The 18,081-nt window shown below is 50.5% G+C and overlaps 5 protein-coding genes across 5 annotated transcripts; all 5 read right to left on the minus strand.

The window, feature by feature from the left end:
* Positions 1-5,265: 5,265 nt before the first annotated feature.
* On the minus strand, positions 5,266-7,109 carry N7532_000083 (uncharacterized protein; the record flags this gene model as incomplete). Its single annotated transcript, XM_056612587.1, has 6 exons — positions 5,266-6,186; positions 6,230-6,275; positions 6,324-6,542; positions 6,591-6,673; positions 6,738-6,874; positions 6,935-7,109. 6 exons carry the CDS (start codon positions 7,107-7,109, stop codon positions 5,266-5,268), a joined length of 1,581 nt encoding a protein of 526 aa, XP_056479811.1.
* A 2,286-nt stretch (positions 7,110-9,395) lies between these two features.
* N7532_000084 (Kelch repeat protein) lies at positions 9,396-10,454 on the minus strand (the record flags this gene model as incomplete). The annotated part of the gene is made up of 1 exon (XM_056612588.1): positions 9,396-10,454. One exon carries the CDS (start codon positions 10,452-10,454, stop codon positions 9,396-9,398), a length of 1,059 nt encoding a protein of 352 aa, XP_056479812.1.
* Positions 10,455-10,873: 419 nt separating this feature from the next.
* N7532_000085 (uncharacterized protein) lies at positions 10,874-12,481 on the minus strand (the record flags this gene model as incomplete). Its single annotated transcript, XM_056612589.1, has 1 exon — positions 10,874-12,481. One exon carries the CDS (start codon positions 12,479-12,481, stop codon positions 10,874-10,876), a length of 1,608 nt encoding a protein of 535 aa, XP_056479813.1.
* A 721-nt stretch (positions 12,482-13,202) lies between these two features.
* Positions 13,203-13,616, minus strand: N7532_000086 (uncharacterized protein; the record flags this gene model as incomplete). Its single annotated transcript, XM_056612590.1, has 1 exon — positions 13,203-13,616. One exon carries the CDS (start codon positions 13,614-13,616, stop codon positions 13,203-13,205), a length of 414 nt encoding a protein of 137 aa, XP_056479814.1.
* Positions 13,617-13,771: 155 nt separating this feature from the next.
* N7532_000087 (uncharacterized protein) lies at positions 13,772-16,367 on the minus strand (the record flags this gene model as incomplete). Its single annotated transcript, XM_056612591.1, has 3 exons — positions 13,772-14,150; positions 14,203-14,488; positions 14,540-16,367. 3 exons carry the CDS (start codon positions 16,365-16,367, stop codon positions 13,772-13,774), a joined length of 2,493 nt encoding a protein of 830 aa, XP_056479815.1.
* Positions 16,368-18,081: the final 1,714 nt, after the last annotated feature.

An 18,081-nucleotide genomic window follows, 5' to 3' on the forward strand; every position in this document is an offset into this window, starting at 1 on the left:
CTGTGTGCCCAGGATTCTGCTATGGACACTGGAGTGACTCACTCACTGACCGCCTACACACGTGCCTGCTTACAGTATAAATATCATCTGCTATTCCAATCCTTCTTCTCCTTTTCTTTCCTCTTCAACTTATGTCTAGGTTGGCTGCGGTCACGAGGGCAGTCCACCACTGACCGTCTATCGCATTGCACAGCGCGCTCTGGGTGGCTGGGTAGTCCTTTCGGGGGCTGACTGGGCGCTATTTTTGGCACTTCCCTTCGGGGATTCAATCTTTTCATCATGCCTTGGGCCATTGACTCAAGCTTGGAGAAGAGGTACTCGTATAGCTTGAGCTGTTGGGTGCCTGCTGTGCGTGAATTTACTGTGCATCACGACGGAGAAGCTGGATCGTCGTCAGTGAGTACACGTGATTCGTGTTTTTCCGAGCTCGTCGCTGGACTGACTCCCTCTACACGTCCATATGAGACATCGTGTATCTGGAAACCAAGCGTCAACACCATACAGAACGGCTGTAAAAGCAGTGGAACCACATTTTCACTCGTAGATGATTCAAGGGCCGATCTCAGTTCCGCTTTATAAGTGAAACCTCGATGGTGGTACGGGAGCTTCAAAATGGCCGCTTTCAACAGTCTTCCGGATGAATTCCGGACCTGTGTAGAATTTCATCAACACGGAACTTCGGTCCCCGCAAACGTATATAGATTTTTTCTATGGGCCAACAAGATGGACAATGACCTTATTGCCTCTCCTCTGCTTCACAGGCAGTCTAAAGACTTCTACATGACTCCAGACCCATGAAGGTCTGCCGACCCACCCCTCCTCCCGACTCCGCATCTTCCCAAACCGCCAGGCCTCCTCCTTTCCAAAATAGGACTAGCGTCTCATCGCCGGGTTATAAATACCGTCGTTTTCGCCAACTGAAAATCTTCCTTTTCTCTTTTTTCCCCTCAGGCTATTGGAAACTCACCAACGTCTGGGTGGACTGCGATCATGAAGGCAGTCAACCACAGAGGGTTCACCGCATTGCACAGCGCGTTGGTCGCCTGTTCAGTCAGCCTCGGCGGACTAGGAGGCATAATCTTTGGCACTTCCTTCGTGGGATCTATTTTTCATCATGCCTTGGGTCAGTGATTCGGGCTTGGAGAAGAATTTGTGGGATGTGTGGCCACTTCGTGTCTTTAATGTTGGACGTCAGGATTCTCCATCATCATCATCATCATCTATGCAGAAGTTGTTCAAGGAGATTATATCATTGTCGTCTACACGCTGCATTGTTCTTAGTCGTCTCACGAGTGATAGCATCGCTGACGCTTGCGGGCAGTCCACCAGACACGCCCTGGCCTCGTTCTCTCCTCTATCATCGTCCTCATCTCACCCACTTCATCAAACATTCTCTAGCTGACAGTCTCTCACATACGGCAAGCTGGTGTCTTCTGTGCGTCGGGCTTCTGGAATCAACTGGAATGCGCAGGCCCACACGTCTTCTCTCACGCTCCGCTCTGTTGAAGGACTGTCTGTTGCATCAGCCCAACATCTCTGCTTTAACACACCTGAGGTTCATTATGAGCTACTGCCCCCGCCTCATAGCTCTTAGCCGAGCTCATTGGTAGGTAAGTTTAAATTCCAAGCCTTGTTAGATCCCTGGCGTGGCGTGGTCCTGATAGTAATAACAAAGTCCTGTATCAGTATCTACCCTCGTCATCCCCGTACTCGTTCTGCTTCTTCCGCTCCTCCCCCTGCTCGTCGTCGACCCGATACGTGATCCAATTATAATTTATCGGAAGTGTCTTTGCTGAGGGAACTATTCGCGTCCAACCGCTTTCTCAGCACTTTGTCCAAACGTGACGACGTTGCGATCGAACCGCAGACAACCGGGGGTGTCGACGTAGATCTCACGGCAAACATAAACGTACAACGCTGGAAGATGGCACTACGCTTAATAGAGGGCGACACTGCCAATTGCCATGATCAATCAATACTTGTCATCACGTAGCGAATGACATTAGCGAGTAGGATGAGGACAAGTGTCCGACGGTCCAAACCAACACTTACGGTCATCGCTTGGCTGGGATTTCCACGTCCAAGACATGCTGGACTGAGTCTACATTGCGCAGTGCTACAAGGGAAACCATTCTTCATTCTCCGTGACGACCGAGATTCATTGTGGTGCAATAGGCCTTTCTTCCACTCCAGTATCTCATCGCATACCTGCCCGAGCCGCCATGATCAAGTAGATGGGGGCCAAAGAGGCACTGCTATTATCATTGCGCAGCGTGGTTCCATTGCTCGATGGTCTTGGGGCAACGTCGCAGATATCCTTCAGCACTTTCCCCCATGTCTTGGATTAGTGATTCGAGTACGGAGAGGATTGTACGAGTTCGCGGCATCTCTTGGTTTGGTCTGTTGCTCCAGTGTAAACTGTGCTGGAAACATACGCGGCGGTCGTGGATGAGGCAGACACGTATATGTGCAAATTGATATATGAAGACCGAGAACCACTGGAGCGGGCCCAGTTCAGATTCAAAAGATTCATTCCAGAAAGTAGACAAGTCACATCTGGGTCCGTACCAACTTGTAGTACTTCAATAAATGACAGTTCCACAGAGCCAGAATCTGTTTTGAATCAGCTCCACTGCTCACCGGAACACTAGAAAAATAAAATGACGCGGTATAGGGGGCCTCCCGTCACAAATGACTGATCTGCTTGACATCGACCATCAGCATGATGTGTGAGGTGTCGGTAAATGCTTTCTGCGAGGTAGGGACAAGTTTGCTCTTTCCTTGCTGGTAATGACGGAAAGCATATGCGTGATATCAATGCCGAGACAGATTTCGGGATCGCAATGCTTCTGAGCTGAACCTGTACCTGCTAGCTTGTTGTACACAGATCAGACTTCGCGGATCCCTGCGGCCTCATAACACCTACACGGTTTCCCCGTTCTCTCACACCTGTATGATCCACCATATCGGTGTGAGACTTAAGATGTGTATAAACGAGCCTCTGTGTAAGCGTAGCATGCGGATGGTGAGGAACCAGACGGTGATCAATGCGGAAAATCGTCGGGTTGGTGTGAAGCGCAGTCCAGGACGCCATGTCCGTATCACTCATATCAATGTTGGGAAATCAATAGAGATGGAGTTATGGGCATTCTGGGTATTGGTGTTTTGGGAATTTGTTGTAACGGTGCATTGCCTGTCGAACTGATTGAAAGCCAATCTACGGTCAGCATGATGCTACTACAGGAAGAGAGGAATGAGAAACCGGATAACTCGCCACCGTCAAGCAGATCACATCGAATAGTTGTCCCGTATTTCCATCTCCAATGTGCCTGGGGGGTATCCTTCCGGATATAATCATGGCCGTGGATGTTCTGTACCCGTATGATCATCGACGCGTACGTTGAACGAGATGCGGCGCTGTGAGCATTGATTTGGTCAGCATGTGAAGGCAAACGCGTATTGAGACACTACCCCATCCAGTGGCAGTTGCGCAGGAGCCATATAGACTGTATATTTGTAGAATAGTACCTGGATGACACATTTGATGTCGTGGGTGAACAGGGTCATGAACGTGCCCGGAGCCATCCTCACGCATAACGATTGAGAAAGGAAGGTATACATTTATCTTGATGCTTAAACGGAGAGGGGTTGACATTAAACAATTTCTGGGCTTACAAAGGCATGTCAGGTCTGTAAGAATTGTGTATGATGTTTAGAGGTACGATAGTACTCACCAAGTCGCCGTCCAGCTCAGGTCCATGATCTCTCCCAGATTCGGCTCGTGAAAAGGAAAGAAGTCCATTGCATTCGTATCCCTTTTCCTCTCAGCAAAGTTTCATATCCGAATGTGTTGATGACCCTGCGAAGGAAGGTCAGTAGAACAAGAGGAGAGCTCAATCCCAGTCAAATGCACAGGCATCTGCCTCAGGCACCCTGAGCAGTTGCCCGTCACGGGATGAGGTGCCCTTGCCAACACGTGACAACTCAGCCCACGGGTATAAATATCGCCTGCCGTTTGCAATCCTCCTCTTCTTTTCTTCTCTCTTCAACTTACCTAGTTCGGGTGGTCCACGATCATGAAGGCGGGTCACCACAGATCGTCTGCCGCATTGCACAGCGCGTCAGTCTCCTGTCCAGTTTAAACCCCCTCGGGGGCTGGAGGGCATATTGTTTTGGCACACCCTTCGTGGGTTCTTCATCTTTTCATCATCCCTTGGGTCAGTGACCTGGGGACGGAGAAGAGATTCGGAGATGTGGTGTTAGATGGACTTGCTTGTCACGAACAGGCTGGGCTATCCTCGCAGGTCGATAGAATGCTTGTCTTAAGCATCTCCATGCTAATATCTAGCAGGTTGAATGTGTCACTGATGATCTTCATGATCTCCATGATCTCCACTGCCTTGAACCGTTGCCTCTGGTTCGATATTACAGCACCATCTAGCGACCCGTTCTACAGTACCACATCACGATACCTATCTGTATCATGTCGTCCAAAGGAAAGATATGCCTTAAGCCCAGAGGCGATCAATCTCTCACTGTAGCCCCCTTTCGACAGCATCAAACACCATTATTCCCGGCACCGGCCATATCCCCGTGACTTTAGCACCCGTGACGCTGGGTAGTCACTCCGCAGGCACTAACGCATCACGTGCCAACCAAACACATAAATACCGTCTGCCCACTCGCAACTTCCTCCTCTTTTCTTCCCTCTCCATACTTACCTAGCTTCGGTGGGCTGCGTTCATGAGGGCGACTCACCACAGAACGCCAGTCGCATTGCACAGTGCGGCGGCCGCCTGTCCAGGCACCCTCGGGGGTCTGCGAAGTATATTGTTTGACATCCCCTTCGTGGGGCTATCTACATCTTTTCATCATACCTTGAGTCCTGACTCGGGCCTGGAGAAGAGCAACGGGTGGTTTGGTCGTTGGAGATACGTAATTTCGCGGCCATGTCCTCGAGCATCGCTATCAAGTCCTTCACTTCGACAGTGTCTAAACCTGAGCATCATGCCTTGGGTCAGCCATACTGAACCATGGGAAACAACGTCTACTGGTCTTTTGAACGCGCTAATTTCCTCGACATTCCGAGTCTTGACGTGATACTGTCACCCATCCACAATTATTCATCTACACTTTGGAATCCCCACAGACCGGTGGTGCTCCGGTTCGCAATAGCTTACGGCACAACCCACACCTAGAAATATCGGGTACAGTCTGCTATTGATATCAAAGCAAAAAATTAAAACATCTAATTAACCTCATCTTTCACAACTGATGATTCCTAATCCACAACCCAAAGAAAGCAGCCGCAAGCGAACAGCCCAGCGAAACAAGATACGTCCTCCTCAACCCAGAAAGATAACACTCAATAACAATTTCTCTAAGCCGTCCCCCGAGGCCAGCAATATACCCCGTATCTGCCATCGCACGGCGGATAACCCTCTCCGAACCCGGACCGGTTAACTTCGATCTCAATTGCCGCTGAAACTCCATTCCAAGCACCGTATTCGATGTCGTAACCCCGGCCGTCATCGCAAAGCTGATCAGCAACATATACCCCGCCGTCGCCATGGCCATTTCCTCCGGTGGCAGGATGGCTGTCATTGCGACGAAGGCAGAGGCGGATGCGATGCCTGTGCCGACTCCGCCGGGGATTATGTACAACGATTCCCAGAGGCCGGTGTGTCCGGTCCATTGTGTGTAGAGGGAGATGTAGGATGTTGAGGCGATTAATCCGGCGAGGATTAAGAGGATTTTGTAGTGTCCTGTTTTCCGGATGAAAGCACCGGCGATTAGGCCGCCGATTGTATTTCCCACTACGGCGGGGACGAGGTGCCCTCCAGCGGAGGTTGTTGAGGCGCTTTGCGTTACCTGGAAGTAGAGGGGTACGGAGAAGAGCATGCCGAGCTGCGCGGTTATTTGGAGGCAGCTGATCACGTAGCTTGTTGGGACGTTGGGTCGGCGTAGGATGCGGAGGTTGAAGATTGGTTCTTTGGCCACGTAGGCTTCGACGAGTACAAAGGAGATGAGAAGCAAAAGGCCACCACCACCCATGAGGACTGTGAGCCAGGAGTTCCAGGGGAATGATTTTCCGCCTTGGTCGAGGAGTCCGGTTATGGCGATTATGGAAGTGCCGGAGGAGGGCTGTGCCCAGGAAGTCGACTTTTGCGAGTTTGGAGGTGCTGTCTGTTTCTGGTGTTGCTCGCGCGACGTTCAGCTTTAGCATTACGAGGAATGCGGCAAGGGCGACGAAGGGAGCTTGTAGGAGGAAGAGCCTGTTCTTGTTAGTACCGATTACTGTCATCGATTCGATATGTACTTACCATCTCCATCCAATTGTATCACTCAACCACCCACCAACAGGACCACCCAGACTACGACCGAGTGTCATAGCGATATTGACGTAGGCTCTCCACGTCGCAACTTCACGTCTAGGAACGATGTCCGTGATGATGACCGAGCTAATGGTCATCGTGCCGGCGCCTCCCATGCCGCTGATCGCACGGCCGAGTATGACCACCCACATCTGCGATCCAATGCCGCTGGAACATGTCAGCATGTGCTTTACCAATTTTTGCAAGCATACGTACCAGATAATACATCCAACCGCAAAGAGCAAATATGAAATCAATAGCAGCGGCTTCCGGCCGTAGATATCGCTCAGCTTGCCGTACTATTCGCAATTAGCATCGTCCTTGTAACCTCTCAATTGACGTCGATCCAACTGTGCGACTCACCATCGGCTGCGCCGCGCATAGTCCCAGTGTATACCCCGTCGACAACCAGCTCGCGTCGCGGAGACGATTGAATTCGGAGGAAACGCGGCCAGCGGCGGCCATTACGAGCGTTGCATCGGCGTTTGAGATGAATTCGCCTGCATACATATACACTGTTAGACCTTGCGCATTACCTTCTGTGGGAAGGAGGTACTTACCAAGTAGAAGAACGGCAATGATGGTCCCCACGGCCGTTAGCTCCTTCATGTTCGGCTCGACCGCATCGGGCTGCGCGAGTAGAGGACTCTCTTCGTCTTGAGCTGCAGATGCATCATTGCGCGACTGAGTCTTTCCGACCGCCTCTGTGGCGCTATATCCGGGATTGGTGACCATTTTCTTTGACGGGTGTCACTCGAAAGGGAAGTCAGCGAAGACGTGGGGATCGACGCCATTTCAAGGCCTGGGCTGGCCCCGACGGTCGTTAGTGACCATGTGCTTCCATCGGCATTCCGTTGCGAAGATTGCGATCCGGCACTCCGCGTGGTTTGCAGCGAAGGCCAATGGGTGCGGAGGGGTGTGTTCTCATCGCCATGGTCGAGCACGCCATGCGTGGGGCACGGCGTTATATCAGTGATGGAGCCGGCGGTAAACAGTGCGCTGGGAATGATGCAGTGTGATTAACGGTAGTTGTTGACGAGTTGAACAACTTGTCGAATATATTCACTGTTCTTTTTTGCTGTAGTTTTTTGAATTGAGTCTGTTTTTACTGTGTCTATGTTCGTACCTGACTGTAGTTGACTGCCGATCGCCATTGGGGCTCGCGATGGCATCATGGCTCCACCGCGACGGGTCGGATTAGCCGAGCGTATCGAAATGCTCGGAATATTACGCGTATAGATGTAGCTCGATGAAAAGCCTTTAAAATTTAGAAATGACTGTTCAATGCTGCGCATTCGGCCTTGAAGATGGAATATCTCACTATCAACGGGGAAAAGGTAGACTGTTTACAACTCTCAGGTACCGCTGAACGCAAACAGCCTACGAATCCACGCAATTCTCTTCTCCATCCTCAAGTCAAGGCCCAAGAATGATGAAAAAATTCCAGAAGGGAAGTGCCAAAATAAATCCTCCCAGCCCCCCAAGGGTGACTGGATAGGCGACCACCGCGCCGTGCAATGCGGCAGAAGATCTGTGGTGAACCGCCTTCATTATCGCGGTCCTCTCGGACTAGGTAAGTTGAAGAGGAAAGAAAAGGGGAAAGGAAGAATTGGACCGGCAGGTGGTATTTATACAGTAGGGTGCGATGGGAAGGTACGTGATATCCCGGTCGGGTGTCTGTTGGTGACTAATTCGGAAGGCGCGTGTTGTCATGGCGGGTGTCATGCAGTTGATACAGCTGTGTTTAACACGTCTGGACGGCTGGGTGTGTGATGGTACTGGGGTATGCTTCTCTCTTGGATTATGTCTGTAGTTGGTCCTGTGCAATATGTCAACGGTGTAGTTACGAAGAGATTCAACAACACGCGGCGTCGTTGTGTATACACTCTGGCGTGGAGCTACATCCTTCTCGATTGGAGTCACTACATAGCTTTCACGAATATTTCTCTATCAAATATCGATACATACAACATTTCCCTAGTCTCGTCAATCTGTAAAGCATGACACTCAACCAAAAGCATCTCGACCTCACATCGCCACCCTGTATCTCTTCTCCAAGCCCGAGTCCCTGACCCCAGACATGATGAAAACATGAAAGATCCCACGAACGGAGTGCCAAAATATATGTCCGCAACCGCAGTTGACACCGGCCCCAGGGGAATGCGAAGGGGAAATGGAAGAGAAGGGGGCCTGTGTGGACGCCATCTTCATGATCATGGACGGCCCGGGTGACCCTCATTTCGATATACCTGGGGAAGAGAAGGGGAAAGAATTTGGAAGTAGATGTGATATTTATACCTGCATAGGCGGAGGGAGTGGCAGATTCGACAACACCTGTGAGGGCTGGGCCAATCAGAGGAGTTACCACTAGATCTACGCTGATGTGCACGGGCACATTTGTGCTGCTTCAGGCAACTACGCGGAGGGAGTTCGACTGTTGGGTATTTTGCTGTCTGTACCTCAATCGCAATTGGCAGCCAGGTCTTCCTGTTTCTCCTCACGACTTGCAGCGCATTCGACATGTCCCTTGGGCTTTTGACTTTACTAGTGTAGGTGAGTGCATACTCTTCCCTCACAGTCCTGGCGTCTTGTTCGAAGACGAATCCTAAATCGTTCCTCTTCGCATAGACGTGTATTTCCCACCTCTTGCCTGTACTCGAGTCCCCGGCGCAACACATGATAATGGATGTTGTTTGAATGATCACGGAACTCGCTCGACAAACGACGCTGAAATCCATACGACATTCTCGAACGTCGGCGTTGACATTGCAGTGTGGTTGCTGCTATTGTAAGCTCAAATTACGGGACCGTACATTGTGTCGTGGGGTCTCCAGACCGCGAATTCGTTGGATATATCCATTTAAGCCCATTGGTCGTCTGGAGAGTACCAACAAGTTTCCATGCAGACATTGTCAAGTACAAACTGTTCCTCTTCATCGTTTGCACTTTGACAACTGATATGATAAGACCGTATCGTCCACGCACTTCAGACATATGATATGATGGGGTGCTGTACCAAGTTTAAATCGCAAAATCCAACCGCCAAACGTCCCCCAGCCGCTCATTCGACTCCGCAAGTCCCCCATGAACAACAACACTCGCACCCTCCGAATCAGCAACGACACCCGCATCAAACCATCCACGCCCCTCAGGCCGTTCACCCTCCACCAAAACCTTCCTCCACACCTCCGATCCGATATCAAACACCCACACATCAGCCAACATCTTCCCAGCCCCCTGGTGACCGAGGCTACTGGGGTCACGTTCTCCGAACATTGTAATCAGACTCGGTCTTCCAGCAATAGACAACGCAAGCAAACAACTCACGCTTCGTGAGCTGGGACCGGAAACACCATCCGGCGAATACGAGATCGTACTCCACGCATTCGTCGCCATGTCAAAGACGTCAATTGCCCCGCCTTGCTCTTTGTTCCCGTCAAAGCCGTTCATGCGGAAGATTTTGCCCTGGCTGTACGCAATAGAGGTACCGCCGCGCTCGGGCGCAGGAGCGGGCAGCAGTTCTTTCCAGGTTCGGGTGTGGATGTTAAAAGACCACAGATCGCCCAGTCGGCCCTTTGTGGGACAGCCGGCGTGTAGGTAGATCGTCTCGGAGCCGTTGTTTGTCAAGGCGTGGTAGCTTCGTCCGGTTGGGTAGGGGTGTTTCGGGTTTGCGACTTTGAGCTCAGCCCAGGTTTGCGTCGATGGGGTAAATTCCCAGAATGAGCCGTGCTCTTCGATGGGCGCCATTGCTGTGCCTCCGCGCCCGGAGAAGATGTAGATTTTTCCATTGAGGGCGGTTGATGCGGCACCGACCCGGGGCTGCGGACTAAGACTCGGCGCTATGGCCGAGGGCTCTTTGTTTAATGATGCTGTGCATGGATTAGAAATGTGGCGTTTCCAAGGTCGTTGGAAGAAATTACTTGGGCTCAGCTGAATGGAATACACGGTCGAGTCAACCGGTTCTCGTGGGCGTAGTTCACCCCCGTAGATGTATGCATTGTTGCCGAGGACGGCGAGTGTTTGCGAGGATCTGGGGACTTCATTGTCCGAGGATAGTTTGGTCCAAATGCCGCCAGTCATTTTGTCAGACTGTTTTCTTTTCCAGCTGGCAATTCTGTGAGAGAAATCAGGATGGGCGGGATTGGGGTTTAAATAATTTGAGTGAACCCATCATGACATGAACTCGACAGCAGCGACAAGGGGACCTTGTTGGAATGCAGAAAACTTGCGACGAAATCGTAATTCCCATGCGCTGCGTAAAATATGCCTCTAGTTGGTTTAGCCGCTCCACTTCCCCGCGTTTTGGTCGACGATCGGCATTCGGTTCAGTCATCTGCCGGTATCACGATTGTATCGTCCCGTCCGGCGTACAATTCTTCCCGTTTTGGCAGCGTTGATGGGTGGGATCACCATCGCCGAGAACGGGAGGCTTGGATGCAACAGGTTTGTAGGAAGAGACGATTCGTCCGATCTACGTTTTTCGTCCCAATTTGCAGAATTCAAGCTAGTGGCCTTTTCTCCATGAAGCTCGTTCCGTCTTCCGTGTGCCCACATACAACGAGACTAATCGATTGATCGACGTCTAACAGCTTATACTTCGGAATATCTTCAGGAACAGCCGGTAAGGTGAGTTCCACTGTGTGGCCGTCATTCCAGTATGCTCCGATCTGACCGACGATGCGTTTGACCAGGTGGGTCGGGTAATGCGAGTGTTCGTAGCCCTTGCCTGTTGCTTCGAGTCGAGGCCAAAGCGTGTCGAATATGAATGTGAAGATCTTATCTGATCGATAAAGCTGGACGAGTTGGAGCAGGGACTCGGCGAGGCTGAGAGTGTATACGTCGGATGTGTTGGAGATGGCTGGATTCACTGTGCTGGCGATTTCGCAGAAACTATCTGCTAGGTTTTCGATTGGACGACAATATTTCGGCATTGAGGGTTTTGAGGAGGCGTTGAATTCGGTTGTCCCGTCGAAGGTTATCTCACATAGGCGGCAGTAAAGTGCGTTCATCGTGTCGCGGTGCGTGTAAAATTGATCTGCCTGTGGCGCTGAGACATCTTTGCTTTTCGTCTCACGAGGACAGTGTAGATTACACGGTAATTGATCAGCCCGAAGCCTTGATCGCCAGACTGCCAATCGTTCCTTTTGAACATTCAACAGTTCAAACAAGTGCGAGCTCTGCAAAAAGCCCTTTCTGGCTTCGGCATACCCTTCAGGGGTGCAAGGCCGACCCAACATCGTGTTCAGGGTCTCGTACGCCAATATACCGATATCACTGGGCTGCTCAGGTACACCATGACAGTCCGCAACACAGCGAGACACCACTAGCTTTGTCCGAATCTCCAATGTTTTGATTAGGATGTCGTATATCAAGTCATCCGTACTCATTCCAAGTATGCAGCTCATGTACAAGTGTTCAGTAACGTCCGGAAGGAGATTTGGTGCTGATGAACTGACTCCTTGGCCTTCCAGGAGGAGGGCGGGCGACTTCGACGGTCGATGTGATGTGCATAGACGAAACCACATTTGTAATGCGTCTGTACCCCCTGGTGCATTGAGGATATCGCCTCTATTCGCTATCACGAACTTGACCGAATCTGTCACTGCGAGTCGGAATTTCTCGTGGTCGGTTGAGGCGTGGTGGTATAAGGCGAGTAAAATGTAGGATACAAGTATCGAGGGGGCGTTTTCGTGAATAGCTCCTTTGTATGCACTGTGTAAGTACCAGACTGCCAGGTCATTGTACATTACGGCATTGCGGTCGTGAACTGGGTTGACAAGCGGGCTGAACACCGATGTTCGCTCGCTGGCTGCTAGGACACGGCTCTGCACGGGAGTATCAAGCATTGATAAGCTCGATGCTGATAGACACAACATAGCGTATCTCAAGTGTAGAGGCTGAGAGACACCCCCTGTGAATCTGCGACAAGCTGGATGGAGAGATTGCTGGACGTGCGAAAAGAAATGGCCAAGATAACGCGAGTCGACATTCGCCTCGGACACCAGAGAAATCGGCAGCTCTTTCGAATACGGCTCGTCGAAGAGTTTTGGGCCTAAGTCAAATTTATTCTCTCTTGCAATGGTAATTGCACCGCGAGTAGCTGCCATCGATGGCCATGATGTCTCCTTTGTCGTAGCCACTTGCCGCTCAAACTGCATCCCAGTGGTATTTCGAAAAGAATATTCAACCGCATAGGAGCACTCAAGCCTCAATTTTGAACAAGCTCTGCAAACTGGCTTCGCCTCATCACACTGGCAGTAATCAGCAGGTGTCGCTGGTAGACGATGGAGAAAACTTACACGCTTCCCTCTCTTCCGACACGTTTTACACCCCGAGTGACTCCGACGGATCTTCTGATTGCCTGCCCTGGCGGGGGTCAGTTCTGCCGGCATATTGAGGCCTCCAGGAGAGATCCTGGATGTGTGCCGCTCTTTTTTAGGAGTGCTCGTCGGTGAAGATGCGACGCGCCGAAGAATTGCCGATTGTGCTTAGTAAGCGATTCATATTTGAAATGAGAGGATTTTTCAACGCCCATTGTACACTGAAAAATAAGTATGCAAAGCTAAGGTGCCTTGGAATGGACTGAGACTTTTCATTATTTGCTTTGTTGGGATCTTTTTGCATAGATTTTCTGTTTTGGCAGAGATGGGAATGCGTGTGGTCATGTGTTCGGTAGAGCTGTGATGAACAGGACATCGGAAAGAACACATTGACTTGTAGATCAACATCTAACTCAGCAGAACTTCAAAATAACAAGAGAAACAAGAATAAAAGACACCTGGACCCACAAACACACCAATATAAGAAACTCGTCCTACGACTCCTCCCTCACCGACCCCGATACAAATTGGCAATGGCAGTCTTGTTCGCACCAATCAAAAGATCACCCTTGGGGTGGGTAGCAGTGAACAATGTCTTCTGGATGAACGGACCAGAAGCATGCGATTGGCCCAGACTAATGTCATTCACCAGACAAGCCATCGCCGTCACCTTCTCGGCGACCTCATGTCCGTCGGCCATTAGCTGCACCTCGACTTGGAAGGTCAGGCGAAAGACAGCACCATTGGATGTTTCGAGTCGGATCATTGGGCCGAGGTAGTGATATTCGCTATCCAGACCCAGCTCAATCGCTTCGTCCATGTAGATCTCAAGGTAGGAGGAGGCTGTGTCGTGGACAACGCAGTTGAGAATGACGGGGCGGTTTTCTTGGTCGACGAGGTTGACGGACAGGCGGTACTGCATGAGTTAGGAGTTAGTGAGATGGGTGCCAGTATGTGCGAGGTTGATTGACCCTACGTAGTGAAGGAATCCATTGTTGTCAATTGGTCGAATTCGCTCTTCCAGTCTCTTTTCCAGGACCGATTCCCGAGTGCACTACTTCGAATGTCAGTAGTGGATCAATGAGCACAAACATTCGTCTCAATGGATGTACTTACATCCCAGGGATTCTCAATCCACATTAATCCAGGTCCGTACATCTCCCTCCACTCCGCAAGACGCTCCGTCACCAGCTCATTGACATCAAGGTTCCTCGCCGCCGGCTCGTGCTCGCGAACCACCATCCTACCTGCATACCAGACAGTGACTTTATTGGGATAAATGCCCAGTTCATTGCGGCTGTAGCAGTCGACGAGGGACTCGATGTTTTCGACGATCCACTGGGACCCTGTATCTCCGAAGAAGTTGGAGACGGCCTCTTGCATCTCGATCACATCGTGTTGAATTGCGGTGATACGGGTGGAGATTCCAGCGAACGCGACGCCGATGTTGTCGATACTGAATTGAATGTGTTAGAGAGGATAGTAGCACGTTTGGGTTTCAGACTCACGGGTGTCCCAGTGGCAGGTTCTTCTTGATCCATCGCAGCAGTGACTTGCATTCCTCTTCTTGTCTAGGGACAGCCATGCGGGTCTTCAATCTGGTGATCAGCTCGTAAACGCGCCTGTGACGGGTTAGTTTGGGGTAAACCGTGGTAAATTCGTTACCATACGAGGGATACTCCATGTCGTGGATGCAGCGCTCGACGTCGTGGGCATTGTAGCGCTTCAGCATCTTGCGGATGGTCATGGGTCGCAGTCCGTAGTTGCTGTCGGGTTTGAGGTTGATCTCGCTGTCTGAAGTGGTGTCAGTCACGCCCAGTTACACTCTAATGGGAAGGAGCATACCCGACTCGGCACTATCGTCCTCCTCTTCCTCGCTCTCACTCTCTCTCTCTTCAGCGTCTTCTTCAGGCTCGCTGTCTTGCTCTTCGCTTTCCTCATGATCGCTCTTGTCCTCATGATCGCTTTTTGCGGAGGTGTCTCCTCCAGGATTGTAGAAGACTTCGCTGCCGGACTCGTCCACGTCCTTCTCTCGGTGGCGGGCTACAGCATGATCAAGAGAATTTTGGTGCATGAGTCTCTCTTCTTCCAGTTCCTCCTGCTTTTGGCGTTTATTCTTCTTTTGGCGTTCCTCCTCATTTCGGCGGCGTTGTGCGGCCCCCTCAGCCTGCTTTTGGAAGTAGATTCTCTCGGATTCCTCGGTGCCTCGTCGGGAAAGTTCTCTGATGACCTTTTTTGTCGTGGCGGAAATTGGGACGATGTCTACGACCTCGCTGCTGGAGTCACTCTGAAGCTCCGTCGGAACTTCACTGGCAATGTCGTTTTCATCGTCGTTGCCCTCTTGGCCGCCATCATTGGGTCGCTCGCTCACTAGCTTGCTTCTGCTTCGGTCACGCTTGCTGTCGTGTTCGCTCTCATTTTCGCCGACAGCTTCCTCGTCTTCAGAGCTTGCCTCAGAATCGTTTGGTTGCTTCCGTTTCTCGCCACGAGGGCCCTCCAATTCTGTGATAGCATCCTTGTTGATAACGCCAATTAACATGTTGTCTGCTACTCTGTGAATTCCGAGCAGGAATGCCTCTGGACCGAAGACACCCAGAGTTCCATCCCACAGCTCGTTGCAGTCGGCCGGGATTGTCTCGCTGTATGTGTCGATGATTCCTCGGAATAGCCGGTGTCCGTTGGTATCGCCAAAAATCTTTCCAAATTCACGAGGATATTGAATGGTAGGATTAGCCTTGGGAATAGCGGCGAGGAAGGTGCCACTCTCTCTGATGCGGATGATTTCCCAGAAAACGTGCATGGTGAAAATGCCGTCCCCGGAATCGACCAGGTCGTCAAGAGGGAGGAGCTTGCTGTAGTTGTCCGGACCGAACCTACGAGCGAGGATGATACCGTCTTCATCTTGATCCTCATCCTCTGCATTGTCGTCCATTATTTTTCGGATTGCCTTTTCGTCGATGCTGGTCTTGTTGGTGAACAGAGGTGCAACGCCGTCTTTGTTGACAACGCCAATCGTCACGTGGTCTGAAGTTCGACAGACCTTGAGCAGGTTGGTGTTGGGACCGAACATTCCCGAAGGACCATCCCAAAGTGCTGGCGAGTCACCTGGAATAATCTCCGTGTCTGTCTCGACAATGCCGCTGAGTAGACGATTGCCATCATAATGCCCGAAGAGATTCACAAAATCATCCGGGTAAAGACTCCGAGGGTTGGGTTTAGGGAGAGCAGCAAGGAACGTGCCCTCTAAATCTCGAATGATCTCCCAGAAGAGATCTCGCATAAACAGACCTTTTCCGGCGCTTGTAAAGTCCTCGTGAGACAAGGGTCTCGCATAGGTACAATCACCAAACAAAAGGGCCGCACTGACAACAACTTCGTCATGGAGAGGCCCATCGGTAGTCCCGTCAAACCCCGCGGTAGAGCAGCCGGAACGGGTGGAACCCATTTCAATCTCCATGCTGCTAGTTACGGACGAATGCGCGGAGCTTACTGAACGCGCGATGGAGGGAGATGTCCTCATTGTGGGGAGCGATGCAAATGGAGGACCATCGACGAAGGATGCAAGCCCATCACCACCATCATCGCCATCTTCACCATCATTCAGGCTTTTGGCCAGAGGTGGGGTTGGTGTACTGCGAACGAGGCTTGTCGCTCTTCGAACGGCATCAAACATGGTGCCGTATGGAAATATACAGACAGCAGAAGAAAATTGCAGTCTACCAAAGTAGGTCTAAGAAGGATATTCTGGATTTTCTGTGTCGAACGATTAAAGAATCTGTTCTGATGAGATGGTGTCACAGGGAAACGTCCGCTTTATGTCTCTGCTTGACAAAGAAGACACTCGAGGGTGAGGGTGGGAATGGCATGGGCGTGGAGGAGGGATTCCGTCTCAAAGAACTGGAGCCTGGAGACAAAGCATCTCTACATTTGTGAGTTAGATCCGCATTGGGACAGGCTGTCTTTGATTGCTTTGATGAATTTTTTCGAGGATTGTCAATCTCGCGTTTCCCTCACGTTGTTTGGGTTTTTTATCCCCATTTTTCCATCTTAAAGTGGCTGTTGTTCTATTCAAGCCCCATAGCCACATTATATATTTCTGGACTCTTGTGCTCAAAGATACACCATGTCGCTCGCGACGGAATCACCCTTTGACAGAATGAAATCTCTTCGCTCAAAGATTTTAGAGCCGACTCTCACCAGTACGTCCCGTTTACGTCGTCATTTGCATCTCAGTTGTCCTTCGCCACGTGACAGCTAAATTGCCACAGACGAAAGGAGGTGTATCGGGAAAACCGGAAAAAGACCGGCAAAAGCACGGCATGCCTACAATTCAAGCTGAAGGTACAATACAATATGTAACCATAATACACAGCCATTCTGGTTTAGTAAGCACTGCAGAACCAAAAAAGGGAGGTCGTTTTGAGTGTATATGTGACCTGAACACCTGCGGGTGGGTCAGGCCACACCTGATAAGCCCGATAAGTCCAGGCCACACCTAATTTCTTGGCACCTGTAATTTATTTCTGGCGAATACATTTAATAAATTACTGATGTATTATTCACTCGCACTGAACCATGGGTCAGGCGGGGTAGTTCTCCTTCATCTCATTCTAGTGTTTGCACCCACACCCAGTATGGCAGCCTTTTTAGAGGACGACCAAGATATCGGTGAATCCCTTGAGCAGGAGCTTCAGCAGGAGCTTCGGCGGCAGCTTAATAGTGAGGAGAGTGCAGTTCCTGCTACTGTTCAAGGGACCCCTGGACCTACAGATGCTCTAGATGAACCTCCGGTATGACGATAATATATTCTCAATATTTAAGTATACATTAATAATATATTGTGTCTTTAGGAATTCCTACGGACTATCTTACACGACAAGCGCTCGCCGATTCGAACACGCTTTATCGAATATACTTCAGCGCTACCTGAATATCCCCGGACAGACCCGGATGGCTTCACATATGTGATCAATGTGCCTGATCGGTCATTGTTCGCAGTGGAGCAGTCAATTGAAGGAGTATATTAATATCCCATTAATATATTGATAATATGTTAATAATATATTAGGTGCAATACTCGTCAAAACAAGCCTATCGAAACAGACGTAACCAGCATGATTCTATCTTTGGAGAAAGGGTCGCTTTTCTACACAGCCTCTACAGATGTACAGGCATAAAAATGTGTGAATTTACAGATCCTGAGCTCAAGCAAATGGTGCATTCGCATGTTACTGAGGGTATTTGGCAGCGAATCAAAGAGCTTCGCCAACATATCGCATTCAGTGATACCCAAAACCCTCTACAACCAGCAACATATAGGTTGTACCAATCTACGATGCGCCAATTCAAGATCAATCGCACTTCATGTGGATCTTGGAAGGATACTT

This window comes from Penicillium argentinense (assembly GCF_028826775.1).
Source record: "Penicillium argentinense strain IBT 30761 chromosome Unknown utg000001l_segment0_segment0, whole genome shotgun sequence".
Lineage (NCBI taxonomy): Eukaryota > Fungi > Ascomycota > Eurotiomycetes > Eurotiales > Aspergillaceae > Penicillium > Penicillium argentinense.